At 53.1% G+C, this 17,049-nt stretch overlaps 1 protein-coding gene across 1 annotated transcript in view; it reads right to left on the bottom strand.

Moving 5' to 3' along the window:
- The window catches only part of COL9A3 (collagen type IX alpha 3 chain), a 322,714-nt gene extending 306,756 nt beyond the window's left edge, over positions 1 to 15,958 (bottom strand). Inside the window, exons 1-2 of the mRNA XM_069650770.1 lie at positions 15,746 to 15,958; positions 12,056 to 12,124 (exon numbers count right to left, since the gene is read on the bottom strand). Of these exons, the coding sequence (XP_069506871.1) occupies positions 12,056 to 12,124; positions 15,746 to 15,811 (135 nt within the window). The 5' untranslated portion in view covers positions 15,812 to 15,958. The remainder of the gene's footprint in view (positions 1 to 12,055; positions 12,125 to 15,745) is intronic.
- Between the last annotated feature and the right edge of the window lie 1,091 nt (positions 15,959 to 17,049).

Below are 17,049 nucleotides of genomic sequence, written 5' to 3' on the forward strand. Positions count from 1 at the left end.
CTAATGTGAGACAGTGCTAGGGCAATGCAAGGCCTACTAGGTACACTGCTATGGCAATGCAGGGCCTACTGTGAGACAGTGCTAGGGCAATGCAAGGCCTACTAGGATACACTGCTATGGCAATGCAGGGCCTACTGTGAGACAGCGCTAGGGCAATGCAAGGCCTACTAGGATACACTGCTATGGCAATGCAGGGCCTACTGTGAGACAGCGCTAGAGAATTGCAAGGCCTACTACGATACACTGCTATGGCAATGCAGGGCCTACTGTGAGACAGTGCTAGGGCAATGCAAGGCCTACTAGGATACACTGCTATGGCAATGCAGGGCCTACTGTGAGACAGTGCTAGGGCAATGCAAGGCCTACTATGATACACTGCTATGGCAATGCAGGGCCTACTGTGAGACAGTGCTAGGGCAATGCAAGGCCTACTAGGAGACACCACTATGGCAATGCTGGCCCTACTGTGAGACATTGCTACGGCAATGCAAGGCCTACTAGGAGACACCATTATGGCAATGCTGGGCCTATTGTGAAACATTGATACAGCAATGCAAGGCCTACTAGGAGACACCATTATGGCAATGCTGGGCCTATTGTGAAACATTGCTCGGGCAATTCAAGGCCTACTAGGAGACCCCACTATGACAATGCACAGCCAACTGTGAGACAGTGCTAAAGCAATGCTCGGCCTACTAGGAGACACCACTATGGCAATGCTGGGCCTACTGTGAAACATTCTCGGGTAATGCAAGGTCTACCAGGAGACACCACTATGGTAATGCTGGGCCTACTGTGAGACAGTGCTAGGCCAATGCAAGGCCTACTAGGAGACCCCACTATGGCAATTCAGGGCCTACTGTGAGACATTGCTACAGCAATGCAAGGCCTACTAGGAGACACCACTATGGCAATGCTGGCCCTACTGTGAGACATTGCTACGGCAATGCAAGGCCTACTAAGATACACTGCTATGGCAATGCAGGGTCTACTGAGAGACAGTGCTAGGGCAATGCAAGGCCTACTAGGAGACACCACTATGGCAATGCTGGGCCTACTGTGAGACATTGCTACAGCAATGTAAGGCCTACTAGGAGACCCCACTATGGCAATGCAGGGCCTACTGTGAGACATTGCTGGGCCATTGCAAGGCCTACTAGGAGACCCCACTATGGCAATTCAGGACCTACTGTGAGACATTGCTATAGCAATGCAAGGGCTAATGTGAGACAGTGCTAGGGCAATGCAAGGCCTACTAGGTACACTGCTATGGCAATGCAGGGCCTACTGTGAGACAGTGCTAGGGCAATGCAAGGCCTACTAGGATACACTGCTATGGCAATGCAGGGCCTACTGTGAGACAGCGCTAGGGCAATGCAAGGCCTACTAGGATACACTGCTATGGCAATGCAGGGCCTACTGTGAGACAGCGCTAGAGCAATGCAAGGCCTACTACAATACACTGCTATGGCAATGCAGGGCCTACTGTGAGACAGTGCTAGGGCAATGCAAGGCCTACTAGGATACACTGCTATGGCAATGCAGGGCCTACTGTGAGACAGTGCTAGGGCAATGCAAGGCCTACTGGGTACACTGCTATGGCAATGCAGGGCCTACTGTGAGACAGTGCTAGGGCAATGCAAGGCCTACTATAATACACTGCTATGGCAATACAGGGCCTACTGTGAAACAGTGCTAGGGCAATGCAAGGCCTACTAGGAGACACCACTATGGCAATGCTGGCCCTACTGTGAGACATTGCTACGGCAATGCAAGGCCTACTAGGAGACACCATTATGGCAATGCTGGGCCTATTGTGAAACATTGATACAGCAATGCAAGGCCTACTAGGAGACACCATTATGGCAATGCTGGGCCTATTGTGAAACATTGCTCGGGCAATTCAAGGCCTACTAGGAGACCCCACTATGACAATGCACAGCCAACTGTGAGACAGTGCTAAAGCAATGCTCGGCCTACTAGGAGACACCACTATGGCAATGCTGGGCCTACTGTGAAACATTCTCGGGTAATGCAAGGTCTACCAGGAGACACCACTATGGTAATGCTGGGCCTACTGTGAGACAGTGCTAGGCCAATGCAAGGCCTACTAGGAGACCCCACTATGGCAATTCAGGGCCTACTGTGAGACATTGCTACAGCAATGCAAGGCCTACTAGGAGACACCACTATGGCAATGCTGGCCCTACTGTGAGACATTGCTACGGCAATGCAAGGCCTACTAGGATACACTGCTATGGCAATGCAGGGTCTACTGAGAGACAGTGCTAGGGCAATGCAAGGCCTACTAGGAGACACCACTATGGCAATGCTGGGCCTACTGTGAGACATTGCTACAGCAATATAAGGCCTACTAGGAGACCCCACTATGGCAATGCAGGTCCTACTGTGAGACATTGCTAGGCCAATGCAAGGCCTTCTAGGAGACCCCACTATGGCAATTCAGGACCTACTGTGAGACATTGCTACAGCAATGCAAGGGCTAATGTGAGACAGTGCTAGGGCAATGCAAGGCCTACTAGGTACACTGCTATGGCAATGCAGGGCCTACTGTGGGACAGTGCTAGGGCAATGCAAGGCCTACTAGGATACACTGCTATGGCAATGCAGGGCCTACTGTGAGACAGCGCTAGGGCAATGCAAGGCCTACTAGGATACACTGCTATGGCAATGCAGGGCCTACTGTGAGACAGCGCTAGAGCAATGCAAGGCCTACTACGATACACTGCTATGGCAATGCAGGGCCTACTGTGAGACAGTGCTAGGGCAATGCAAGGCCTACTAGGATACACTGCTATGGCAATGCAGGGCCTACTGTGAGACAGTGCTAGGGCAATGCAAGGCCTACTATGATACACTGCTATGGCAATGCAGGGCCTACTGTGAGACAGTGCTAGGGCAATGCAAGGCCTACTAGGAGACACCACTATGGCAATGCTGGCCCTACTGTGAGACATTGCTACGGCAATGCAAGGCCTACTAGGAGACACCATTATGGCAATGCTGGGCCTATTGTGAAACATTGATACAGCAATGCAAGGCCTACTAGGAGACACCATTATGGCAATGCTGGGCCTATTGTGAAACATTGCTCGGGCAATTCAAGGCCTACTAGGAGACCCCACTATGACAATGCACAGCCAACTGTGAGACAGTGCTAAAGCAATGCTCGGCCTACTAGGAGACACCACTATGGCAATGCTGGGCCTACTGTGAAACATTCTCGGGTAATGCAAGGTCTACCAGGAGACACCACTATGGTAATGCTGGGCCTACTGTGAGACAGTGCTAGGCCAATGCAAGGCCTACTAGGAGACCCCACTATGGCAATTCAGGGCCTACTGTGAGACATTGCTACAGCAATGCAAGGCCTACTAGGAGACACCACTATGGCAATGCTGGCCCTACTGTGAGACATTGCTACGGCAATGCAAGGCCTACTAGGATACACTGCTATGGCAATGCAGGGTCTACTGAGAGACAGTGCTAGGGCAATGCAAGGCCTACTAGGAGACACCACTATGGCAATGCTGGGCCTACTGTGAGACATTGCTACAGCAATGTAAGGCCTACTAGGAGACCCCACTATGGCAATGCAGGGCCTACTGTGAGACATTGCTAGGCCACTGCAAGGCCTACTAGAAGACCCCACTATGGCAATTCAGGACCTACTGTGAGACATTGCTACAGCAATGCAAGGGCTAATGTGAGACAGTGCTAGGGCAATGCAAGGCCTACTAGGTACACTGCTATGGCAATGCAGGGCCTACTGTGAGACAGTGCTAGGGCAATGCAAGGCCTACTAGGATACACTGCTATGGCAATGCAGGGCCTACTGTGAGACAGCGCTAGGGCAATGCAAGGCCTACTAGGATACACTGCTATGGCAATGCAGGGCCTACTGTGAGACAGCGCTAGAGCAATGCAAGGCCTACTACGATACACTGCTATGGCAATGCAGGGCCTACTGTGAGACAGTGCTAGGGCAATGCAAGGCCTACTAGGATACACTGCTATGGCAATGCAGGGCCTACTGTGAGACAGTGCTAGGGCAATGCAAGGCCTACTAGGTACACTGCTATGGCAATGCAGGGCCTACTGTGAGACAGTGCTAGGGCAATGCAAGGCCTACTATGATACACTGCTATGGCAATACAGGGCCCACTGTGAGACAGTGCTAGGGCAATGCAAGGCCTACTAGGAGACACCACTATGGCAATGCTGGCCCTACTGTGAGACATTGCTACGGCAATGCAAGGCCTACTAGGAGACACCATTATGGCAATGCTGGGCCTATTGTGAAACATTGATACAGCAATGCAAGGCCTACTAGGAGACACCATTATGGCAATGCTGGGCCTATTGTGAAACATTGCTCGGGCAATTCAAGGCCTACTAGGAGACCCCACTATGACAATGCACAGCCAACTGTGAGACAGTGCTAAAGCAATGCTCGGCCTACTAGGAGACACCACTATGGCAATGCTAGGCCTACTGTGAAACATTCTCGGGTAATGCAAGGCCTACTAGGAGACCCCACTATGGCAATTCAGGGCCTACTGTGAGACATTGCTACAGCAATGCAAGGCCTACTAGGAGACACCACTATGGCAATGCTGGCCCTACTGTGAGACATTGCTACGGCAATGCAAGGCCTACTAGGAAACACTGCTATGGCAATGCAGGATCTACTGAGAGACAGTGCTAGGGCAATGCAAGGCCTACTAGGAGACACCACTATGGCAATGCTGGGCCTACTGTGAGACATTGCTACAGCAATGTAAGGCCTACTAGGAGACCCCACTATGGCAATGCAGGGCCTACTGTGAGACATTGCTAGGCCAATGCAAGGCCTACTAGGAGACCCCACTATGGCAATTCAGGACCTACTGTGAGACAGTGCTAGGGCAATGCAAGGCCTACTAGGATACACTGCTATGGCAATGCAGGGCCTACTGTGAGACAGTGCTAGGGCAATGCAAGGCCTACTAGGTACACTGCTATGGCAATGCAGGGCCTACTGTGAGACAGTGCTAGGGAAATGCAAGGCCTACTATGATACACTGCTATGGCAATGCAGGGCCTACTGTGAGACAGTGCTAGGGCAATGCAAGGCCTACTAGGAGACACCACTATGGCAATGCTGGCCCTACTGTGAGACATTGCTACGGCAATGCAAGGCCTACTAGGAGACACCATTATGGCAATGCTGGGCCTATTGTGAAACCTTGATACAGCAATGCAAGGCCTACTAGGAGACACCATTATGGCAATGCTGGGCCTATTGTGAAACATTGCTCGGGCAATGCAAGGCCCACTAGGAGACCCCACTATGACAATGCACAGCCAACTGTGAAACAGTGCTAAAGCAATGCTCGGCCTACTAGGAGACACTACTATGGCAATGCTGGGCCTACTGTGTAACATTCTCGGGTAATGCAAGGCCTACGAGGAGACACCACTATGGTAATGCTGGGCCTACTGTGAGACATTGCTAGGCCAATGCCAGGCCTATTAGGAGACACCACTATGACAATGCAGAGCCTACTGTGAAACATTGCTACAGCAATGCATGGCCTACTAGGAGACACCACTATGGCAATGCTGGGCGTACTGGGGAACATTGCTCTGGCAAAGCAAGGCCCACTAGGAGACCCCACTATGGCAATGCAGGGTCTACTGTGAGACATTGCTGGGCCAATGCAAGACCTACTAGGGGACCCCACTATGGTAATGCAGGGCCGACTGTGAGACATTGCTACAGCAATGCAAGGCCTACTGTGATAAAGTGCTAGGGCAATGCAAGGCCTACTAGGAGACACTGCTATGGCAATGCAGGGCCTACTGTGATATCGTGCTAGGGCAATGCAAGGCCTACTCGGAGACACTGCTATGGCAATGCAGGGCCTACTGTGATATCGTGCTAGGGCAATGCAAGGCCTACTCGGAGACACTGCTATGGCAATGCAGGGCCTACTGTGAGACAGTGCTAGGCCAATGCAAGGTCTACTAGGAGACCGCACTATCGCAATGCTGGGACTACTGTGGAACATTGCTCGGGCAATGCAAAGTCCACTACGAGACCCCACTGTGGCAATGCAGGGCCTACTGTGAGACATTGCTACAGCAATGCAAGGCCTACTGTGAGACAGTGCTAGGGCAATGCAAGGCCTACTAGGAGACACTCCTATGGCAATGCAAGGCCTACTGTGAGACAGTGCTAGGGTAATGCAAGGCCTCCTAGGATACACTGCTATGGCAATGCAGGGTCTACTGTGAGACAGTGCTAGGCCAATGCAAGGCCTACTAGGAGACCACACTATGGCAATTCAGGTCCTACTGTGAGACATTGCCACAGTAATGCAAGGCCTACTGTGAGACAGTGATAGGGCAATGCAAGGCCTCCTAGGAGACACTCCTATGGCAATGCAAGGCCTACTGTGAGACAGTGCTAGGGCAATGCAAGGCCTACTAGGAGACCCCACTATGGCAATTCAGGGCCTACTGTGAGACATTGCTACAGCAATGCAAGGGCTAATGTGAGACCGTGCTAGGGCAATGCAAGGCCTTCTAGGTACACTGCTATGGCAATGCAGGGCCTACTGTGAGACAGTGCTAGGGCAATGCGAGGCCTACTAGGATACACTGCTATGGCAATGCAGGGCCTACTGTGAGACAGTGCTAGGGCAATGCAAGGCCTACTATGATACACTGCTATGGCAATGCAGGGCCTACTGTGAGACAGTGCTAGGGCAATGCAAGGCCTACTAGGGGACACCACTATGGCAATGCTGGCCCTACTGTGAGACATTGCTACGGCAATGCAAGGCCTACTAGAAGACACCATTATGGCAATGCTGGGCCTATTGTGAAACATTGATACAGCAATGCAAAGCCTACTAGGAGACACCATTATGGCAATGCTGGGCCTATTGTGAAACATTGCTCGGGGAATGCAAGGCTCACTAGGAGACCCCACTATGACAATGCACAGCCAACTGTGAGACAGTGCTAAAGCAATGCTCGGCCTACTAGGAGACACCTCTATGGCAATGCTGGGCCTACTGTGAAACATTCTCGGGTAATGCAAGGCCTACCAGGAGACACCACTATGGTAATAGTGGGCCTACTGTGAGACATTGCTAGGCCAATGCCAGGCCTATTAGGAGACACCACTATGACAATGCAGAGCCTACTGTGAAACATTGCTACAGCAATGCATGGCCTACTAGGAGACACCACTATGGCAATGCTGGGCGTACTGGGGAACATTGCTCTGGCAAAGCAAGGCCCACTAGGAGACCCCACTATGGCAATGCAGGGTCTACTGTGAGACATTGCTGGGCCAATGCAAGACCTACTAGGGGACCCCACTATGGTAATGCAGGGCCTACTGTGAGACATTGCTACAGCAATGCAAGGCCTACTGTGATAAAGTGCTAGGGCAATGCAAGGCCTACTAGGAGACACTGCTATGGCAATGCAGGGCCTACTGTGATACCGTGCTAGGGCAATGCAAGGCCTACTAGGAGACACTGCTATGGCAATGCAGGGCCTACTGTGATGCAGTGCTAGGGCAATGCAAGGCCTACTAGGAGACACTGCTATGGCAATGCAGGGCCTACTGTGAGACAGTGCTAGGCCAATGCAAGGTCTACTAGGAGACCGCACTATCGCAATGCTGGGACTACTGTGGAACATTGCTCGGGCAATGCAAAGTCCACTACGAGACCGCACTGTGGCAATGCAGGGCCTACTGTGAGACATTGCTACAGCAATGCAAGGCCTACTGTGAGACAGTGCTAGGGCAATGCAAGGCCTACTAGGAGACACTCCTATGGCAATGCAAGGCCTACTGTGAGGCAGTGCTAGGGTAATGCAAGCCCTCCTCGGATACACTGCTATGGCAATGCAGGGTCTACTGTGAGACAGTGCTAGGCCAATGCAAGGCCTACTAGGAGACCCCACTATGGCAATTCAGGGCCTTCTGTGAGACATTGCCACAGCAATGCAAGGCCTACTGTGAGACAGTGATAGGGCAATGCAAGGCCTCCTAGGAGACACTCCTATGGCAATGCAAGGCCTACTGTGAGACACTGCTAGGGCAATGCAAGGCCTACTAGGAGACCCCACTATGGCAATTCAGGGCCTACTGTGAGACATTGCTACAGCAATGCAAGGGCTAATGTGAGACCGTGCTAGGGCAATGCAAGGCCTTCTAGGTACACTGCTATGGCAATGCAGGGCCTACTGTGAGACAGTGCTAGGGCAATGCGAGGCCTACTAGGATACACTGCTATGGCAATGCAGGGCCTACTGTGAGACAGTGCTAGGGCAATGCAAGGCCTACTAAGAGACACCACTATGGCAATGCTGGCCCTACTGTGAAACATTGCTCGGGGAATGCAAGGCCTAGTAGGAGACACCACTATGGCAATGCTGGGCCTATTGTGAGACAGTGCTAGAGCAATGCACAGCCTACTAGGAGACCTGACTATGGCAATGCAGGGCATACTGTGAAACATTGCTACAGCAATGCACTGCCTACTAGGAGACACCACTATGATAATGCTGGGCACACTATCAACATTATCGGGCAATGCAGGACCTACTAGGAAACCCCACTATGGCAATGCAGGGTCTACTGTGAGACATTGCTAGGCCAATGCCAGGCCTACTAGGAGACCCCACTATGGCAATGCAGGGTCTACTGTGAGACAGTGCTAGGCCAATGCAAGGCCTACTAGGAGACCCCACTATGGCAATGCAGGGCCTACTGTGAGACATTGCTAGGCCAATGCAAGGTCTACTAGGAGACCCCACTGTGGTAATGCAGGGCCTACTGTGAAACATTGCTGGGTCAATGCAAGACCTACTAGGAGACCCCACTATGGCAATGCTGGGCGTACTGGGGAACATTGCTCTGGCAAAGCAAGGCCCACTAGGAGACCCCACTATGGCAATGCAGGGTCTACTGTGAGACATTGCTGGGCCAATGCAAGACCTACTAGGGGACCCCATTATGGTAATGCAGGGCCTACTGTGAGACATTGCTACAGCAATGCAAGGCCTACTGTGATAAAGTGCTAGGGCAATGCAAGGCCTACTGGGAGACACTGCTATGGCAATGCAGGGCCTACTGTGATACCGTGCTAGGGCAATGCAAGGCCTACTAGGAGACACTGCTATGGCAATGCAGGGCCTACTGTGATGCAGTGCTAGGGCAATGCAAGGCCTACTAGGAGACACTGCTATGGCAATGCAGGGCCTACTGTGAGACAGTGCTAGGCCAATGCAAGGTCTACTAGGAGACCGCACTATCGCAATGCTGGGACTACTGTGGAACATTGCTCGGGCAATGCAAAGTCCACTACGAGACCGCACTGTGGCAATGCAGGGCCTACTGTGAGATATTGCTACAGCAATGCAAGGCCTACTGTGAGACAGTGCTAGGGCAATGCAAGGCTTACTAGGAGACACTCCTATGGCAATGCAAGGCCTACTGTGAGGCAGTGCTAGGGTAATGCAAGCCCTCCTAGGATACACTGCTATGGCAATGCAGGGTCTACTGTGAGACAGTGCTAGGCCAATGCAAGGCCTACTAGGAGACCCCACTATGGCAATTCAGGGCCTTCTGTGAGACATTGCCACAGCAATGCAAGGCCTACTGTGAGACAGTGATAGGGCAATGCAAGGCCTCCTAGGAGACACTCCTATGGCAATGCAAGGCCTACTGTGAGACAGTGCTAGGGCAATGCAAGGCCTACTAGGAGACCCCACTATGGCAATTCAGGGCCTACTGTGAGACATTGCTACAGCAATGCAAGGGCTAATGTGAGACCGTGCTAGGGCAATGCAAGGCCTTCTAGGTACACTTCTATGGCAATGCAGGGCCTACTGTGAGACAGTGCTAGGGCAATGCGAGGCCTACTAGGATACACTGCTATGGCAATGCAGGGCCTACTGTGAGACAGTGCTAGGGCAATGCAAGGCCTACTAGGAGACACCGCTATGGCAATGCTGGCCCTACTGTGAAACATTGCTCGGGGAATGCAAGGCCTAGTAGGAGACACCACTATGGCAATGCTGGGCCTATTGTGAGACAGTGCTAGAGCAATGCACAGCCTACTAGGAGACCTGACTATGGCAATGCAGGGCATACTGTGAAACATTGCTACAGCAATGCACTGCCTACTAGGAGACACCACTATGACAATGCTGGGCACACTATCAACATTATCGGGCAATGCAGGACCTATAGGAAACCCCACTATGGCAATGCAGGGTCTACTGTGAGACATTGCTAGGCCAATGCCAGGCCTACTAGGAGACCCCACTATGGCAATGCAGGGTCTACTGTGAGACAGTGCTAGGCCAATGCAAGGCCTACTAGGAGACCCCACTATGGCAATGCAGGGCCTACTGTGAGACATTGCTAGGCCAATGCAAGGTCTACTAGGAGACCCCACTGTGGTAATGCAGGGCCTACTGTGAAACATTGCTGGGTCAATGCAAGACCTACTAGGAGACCCCACTATGGCAATGCAGGGCCTACTGTGAGACATTGCTAGGCCAATGCAAGGTCCACTAGGAGACCCCACTGTGGCAATGCAGGGCCTACTAGGAGACAACACTAGGGCAATGCAGGGCCTACTGTGAAACATTGCTAGGCCAATGCAAGGTCTCCTAGGGGACAGCACTATGGCAATGCTGGGACTACTATGGAACATTGCTAGGCCAATGCAAAGCCTACTAGGAGAGACACTATGGCAATGCAGGGCCTACTGTTTGACATTGCTGCAGCAATGCAAGGTCTACTAGGAGACCCCACTATGGCAATGCTGGGCCTACTGTGAGACAGTGGCAGGGCAATAAAGGGTCCACTGTTGCCACATCTGGGACATTATAGGTCCCCCGCCGAATTGTGAGACGCAGGCTGCCACACAGCTATGACAATGCCGGACACTGGAGGACATCTCCGGCAAGTGCTAACCCCAGGCAAGCGACCAAGAGGAGACGCAGACTGGAAATGGCGGCCGTGCGAAAAAGATCAAGCCAGAAATCGAAAGGGACCAGTAGCTTCCAACTGTGAGAGCGGAAAGCGGAGACTGAGGAACAGGCTCTCCTCCAATGACCCTCCCACAAACACATTCTGGGCGCTCGCACCCACTTACTCCCTGGGGGCAAAGGAAGATTAGCTGAGGAAAACAAAGGAGGCCCAACTCTGGGTATACACGCCTGGGTAGAAAAACGAATCTGTGCGAGGCAGCAGGAGAAAGGAGAGACATGTGAATTATGCCACACCTGTGTAGAGTCCAGCCTGCAGCGCCATTGCACGAAAATGCAGCGGCTGTATTTCTTAGGTGACATCTGTACGAGGTGCCATGCAAGCACACACGTTGCGATGCACGCGACTCCCCCTGGCAGATGTGAGATTACAGGATTAAGTTTACAATGTCCAGGTGTGAGACCCCGTAAAGTCTCCGTAACCTTTGCAGCAGGGAATGAATGAGCCCGCATTCCAAGGGTTAAGACTCGCTGCCAGTGAGTTCATCCTACACGCAGTGAGTGGGGCCGCTATTCAGGGAATTGCGGCTACACGCAGTGCGTGGGGCTGTGGTGCGAAGTGTGAAGGCTCCTCGAACAAGTGGCCGTGTGGCCCACACCGTTAAACGGGCAGTCAGTGAGTGACAAGAGGCTTGACTCACGTGCAATGAAAGCGATTGATCTCCAGTAGTGAGTGAGGGTGTCTGCCACTGAGTGACACAGTGCTCCAAGGATTGAGCTGTGCGTGGAGGGTAATGAGGCAGTGTAATGGGGCCATGGGCCCTAAAAGGCCGCACTCAGCTGAGCGGTGTCTGTGCTTGGAGCGCCCAGCCACGGGTGTGTAGGCGCTATTAATGCGGCACTGTGCGAGTAACACCCCCTCCCTCCCCCTCGGCCCCACCCATTCCACCCCTCCTCCACCAGACCCACCCATTCCTGTGCACCACCCCCTCCCCGTACCCTGCCCCCGGTGGGCACCCTCACTCACGTCAATGCCGTCTTTGCCAGGGGTTCCTGGGGGTCCTTCAGGTCCAGGAGGGCCGCGGGGTCCTGCTCTCTGCAAGGAGGGAGAACAGAGGGTGAATTGTACGATCAATAGCTGGAGCGAGCAGCGCGGGCGTCACACAACTGGGGGAAGCACACATTGAGGGGGGGGGGGGGTCGCGCAGGCGAACACATGATAGGTTGTACAGTGCGGGGCAGCACACCACATAGCGGGGCTAACGCAAGCAGCATCCGCCATCCAGACAGGCCTCGCTGCCCTTCTGCCAATGCCCAGACAGCACCGGGCGGGCACGACCTAGCCAGGGCAGGGGCCTCCAACACACCCAGCTCAGTGGCACAGAGACCGCCGGGCGCCCGTGCATGTATCCCCTGTTACCATGGTCACCGGTCAGTTCACCCATCCACGCATCTACATAGGAGAGCATCACCAACCCCATACGCGCACCCTCCATCCATTGAGGCACTCAAGAGCCACGTCGCCATCCTCATTAATTAACTGAAGTCCTGTATTCATTCATTCATTGATCCGTCTGCCCATCAATCTTTTCGCTGCTCCATGCACCAATTAATTACAGTATTAGATCATCCGTTCATTGGTCCAGTAACCCATCAAACTATCCATACACGATGGTCACTACTCCACGCCTCCATTCATAAAGTAACTCATTCATTAATTGATCCGCCCGCCCATGAACCTATCCATTAACTATATGCGCCAACTCATTAATTAACTCATGAAGCCATCCATTCATTCATTCACTGCCCGGTCCATGCATCGATACATTCATCAGTGCGCCCATCCGCCGTCCACGAGCCAGCCCACCCATCCCTCCACCGCCCGAATCGTCAGTCCTTCCGTTCCTCAAGGCACCCATCTGACGGTCTGTGTAGCGGTGCGTTCATGCATTCATTCATTCATTCATTCATTCATTCATTCATTCAGCCATGATTAACCCACCCGCCTTTCCATAATTCACATGCGTCTGTCCAAGTTGTCTGTACACCCCCATCGCCCACATACGTGTGCCCCCCAAGAAAAAGACTAGGACACACCAGCGCTTGGCTGGACCGAAGCATCGCTGTGTGACAGTGAGGGGGCCATTGGGGGCAGGGGGACCCCCCACAGCCTCTCTACGGAATGGGATATTTGAAGTACTTGAGAAATGCACTTTTTGCGATTACACTTTTTGTAACCCTTCTCGTTCCTCACTGGGTCCCATCCCGCCCCTGGAAACCCACGACACCCCTTATTACTACCCTTTACCCACAATTAATCCTGCTATGTTTTATTGTTGTGGGTGTGGAGATAGGAGCTATTTTAAAATTGGATTCGAATCCAATGTTGTAAGAGTTGAGTTTTTTTCTCTTTTTCGCCTAAAGCAAATCCTTCGTTGTGACTCTGAGGGATGCCTGTAAATGCGGCGACACTTCGAATATCCCCCCCCCCCCTCACTCCCAGATGGCCACGGTGTGCGATTCCCCCGTCACACAGCCAGGCCCCTCGGACACAGGAGCCTTGTGTGGGGCTGGAGGTGTGTTCTTGAAGTCTGAGATGTGCCCGCGGACACGAACAAAGCCCCCTTGTACGGAAGCCGCGACGCATTCCTGGACCGGCTGCACATTCCAAACAGGAGCTAATCCAATAACGAGGGGCGCACGGAGAAGGGGAAGAGCCCCCCTCCCTCATAAAATAAAAACTGTGTGTGTAGGGGGGGCAAGCAATATCCTCCCCCAGGCGTACACCTTCCCTGGCACCAACCAGCGAGGGGACAAGCTGTGCACACACATTCCTACACAGTCTAATCCTATAACGTAACGAGGGGCATCCGGCAGAGGTCAGACGCACGACCCCATAAACAGCAGTTCTCGGAGGGAGGGCGCCTGACGAGAGAGTGGCAATAAGGACATGGGGCTCTGTTAAAGAAATATCCCAAAGAGGTGCTCAGACCCTAAACCTAAACAGAACACACATATATATATATATATATATATATATATATATGTATATATATATATATATATATATATATATATATATATATACACACACACACTGCAGGCCGCAGGGGGAGCCCTCTGGCCCCCGTGGGGCACAGCGTGAAACCATGGTATGGGTGGGGCGTTGGTTCATGAAACCGTGCACAGACCCCCAGACTGTGGAGAAAGTCCAACAGTTGCGCAACAACCTTAAAACATTTACACGACTCCTCCAAAACCTCGCAGAGAAATGGAAACTGCGCGATCAGCCCCCCAAAACTGCTCCCCTCGGATTGAGACTATAACAATGACAGTCATGACGCAGGGCAGTAACTACGCGCCTCGAAACTGCACAGAACCTAAGGCGGCACTGACAGGAGCCGGCTCCAGCCATGTGCCACTTTCCTGCGAGAACTGACACGCGTGTGACAGCGCGCGCGGGCGCCTGTGCGGCGTGACCTGGGGCGGGCGGCGTCTCCGGGGGGGGGGGGGGGGGGCGCCCACGCAGCCCGTTATTGCTTTGCATTTCTGAATTGTGGAGGCACGCGGACGCATGTCACTTGGACTCGGTGCTCGAGTGCTTCGGGTTTCTCCCGTGAAGCCCACCCCCTGATCCCGCCGGACACCCCCAACTGTTGTTGTTGGGGGACTAGAATGATATCTTAAAAGTTGAGCGCTCCCTCTGATGGTGCCAGGCTGCCTGTGACGGTCACTGTCGGACAAGTCAAGCATAGTGACCATCCTCGGTGTGTTGCTGCCCAATGACCCCCTGCAGCGGCATCCAATAGCAACCAATCACTGCCTGTTTCTGCCACCCGTCCACAGCAGACCCTGGTCATTCTAGGTCCTGCTTCCATGGCAACAATGCCTAGCTGGGGCTCCCCCGACCCCTCCACTCACCTTCTTTCCCACTGAAACCAACTATCCACACATTCCTGCCCCAGTAACCGGGGAGCGGTGGGGCTCGGCGGGGGAGGTGGCCTTTGCCCCTTCTACACCGCGTCGCGCTCCTGTCCCAGCTCCTGTCCCAGTAGGAGGGTGACACGAGCCCGGCTAAAGTCTGGAGATGCTACTGTCACGCTATGTCTGGGATGGTCTTACCCCCCCGCCCCCTCTCCGCTAAGGCTGGGGTGTCGCAGATATGCTCCATTTTGGGCTGTCTGCGCCTTCTTAGTCTGGGGGTATCACCGCCGTGATAGGTCTGGCAGTGTCACAGTCATACAGACTGTGGGTGCATTGCAGCCCCAAAAAAGCCACAGCTCTTCTGGATTTGGGGGTACCACAAGACTTCTTAAATATAGGGATGTCAAGGTCGGGCTAATTCTGAGGGTGCCTGGTAATGCTGGGGTTGTCCTGCTTAATTTGGGGTGTGTGTGTGGATTGCTGACCTGCTATATTTGCCATAACCCTCTAAACTAGAGATTACACAACTCTGTTTAGACTGGGGTGATCTCAGCCTTGCTAAATAAGGGGTTGTCACACAGCCTGCTAAATCTTGGGGTGTCCATGCACTGTTTGTCCCGAGGGTGTCGTGGCGTTAAGCCCCTGCCAGCCTGGCCCGACACAGGCTAGCTGCCTGGAAGAGCCTCGCCTCCCGTTGGTCTGAGGTGCACGCTACACCCGAACACTGACGCGGTAACGCCATTTGCTCCATTCTAACGGCGCAGCCAGGAAAGTTCTAGAGCCTAGCTCTTACCTGAGCTGGGGAAATGGCTAAAAGCTGCATAAGCACGAGGATCCCCAGTGCTGCGGGCCCCGCCATAGCGCCAAGAGGACTCCTGCTCTTTGCGTTCCTTCCGGGGGCTCAGTGTGAGCAGAGCGGGTCCTCCAGGAGCCTCTGCCTTCCTCCTCACTCCCCGGCCTGGTCCCAGGTGCTCCCTCCTTCCCTGCCAGATGCAAGCTGCAGACTGAGGGGCTCCTCCAGATAAACCTGTGTGTCCAGCTGCAGCAGGGGCAGAGCCCGCAGCCCGTCCTGCTGCGCAGGGGAGGGGGCAAGGGCGAGGGGACGGGCATGGAGGACAACCATGAAAGAGTGCACACATTTTACACCAAGGGAAAAAGTTGTGGGGTGGGGGGGGGGGGGGGTCGGACAGGGGCATAAAATCCGTCCAGGCACCAAAGAAAATGTGGCCCAGATTAGCACAATACAATTCATAACTATACACAACAGACTGAGTACTATCCAAGCGGGTGTTTTTGGCAAAATGTGTTGCAAATAATGCATTAGAAAACATATTTGCTTAATTACATTGGTTAAAACTAGTGCAGTAATTTATTAAACTGGCCCACTATGGGCAAACAAGTGGCAGATTCTGTCCAACAATATTAGCCCATGCTAGAATCATGGGCTGGCACTTCAGGCGTTGCCCTACTGGCCTATAGGCCAGTCCTATCCTGGGGCTGGGCACTGCTGTCTTTGCAAGAGCTAAAACCTCAGAGGTGGAATTAACTAGTGAGAAATGGGGAGAATTCACTTAAGATCGACGCTGAAAGGCTTGTGAAGCTGGGTCAGGGTTACCCAAAGCCAGAGCAGTGCCCCTGAAAAGCTGGCGACACTTCAGTTAGTAACCTATACCCCTGGCCACTGTGGAATGCCAGCTGGGCTGGGAGAGAGCCCTCCACATGTCGGTATGGTGCCCCTGAAAAGCCAGTGGGGCTGGGATGGAGTCTCTCGCTTGACATCACGTGCACTGAAAAGGCGGTGGGCTGGTGCAGGGTTACTCACATGACACGCAGGTGCACTGTAAAGCAGCTAGGACCTGGCTTAGGTCACTCTCATGGTATTAGCCTATTTGACCTAAAACAATTTACCTAATGTCCAATTTGGTCGAATTTTGCATTGGTGATTTGGGCTTCAGGGCAATTTGGTCGTATATATTGCAAAATACCAACCCTGGAGAGCGGGAGTTGTGGGGGGTGTCCCCCGCTCCCCATGTTTGATATTTTGCAATTTTGGAAGTGCAGGGGTGTCCCCCGCTTCCTTAAAATTGGAGGCGGGGC

The sequence above is a fragment of the Ambystoma mexicanum genome, chromosome 3p, assembly GCF_040938575.1.
Source record: "Ambystoma mexicanum isolate Mex_15411 chromosome 3p, UKY_AmexF1_1, whole genome shotgun sequence".
Lineage (NCBI taxonomy): Eukaryota > Metazoa > Chordata > Amphibia > Caudata > Ambystomatidae > Ambystoma > Ambystoma mexicanum.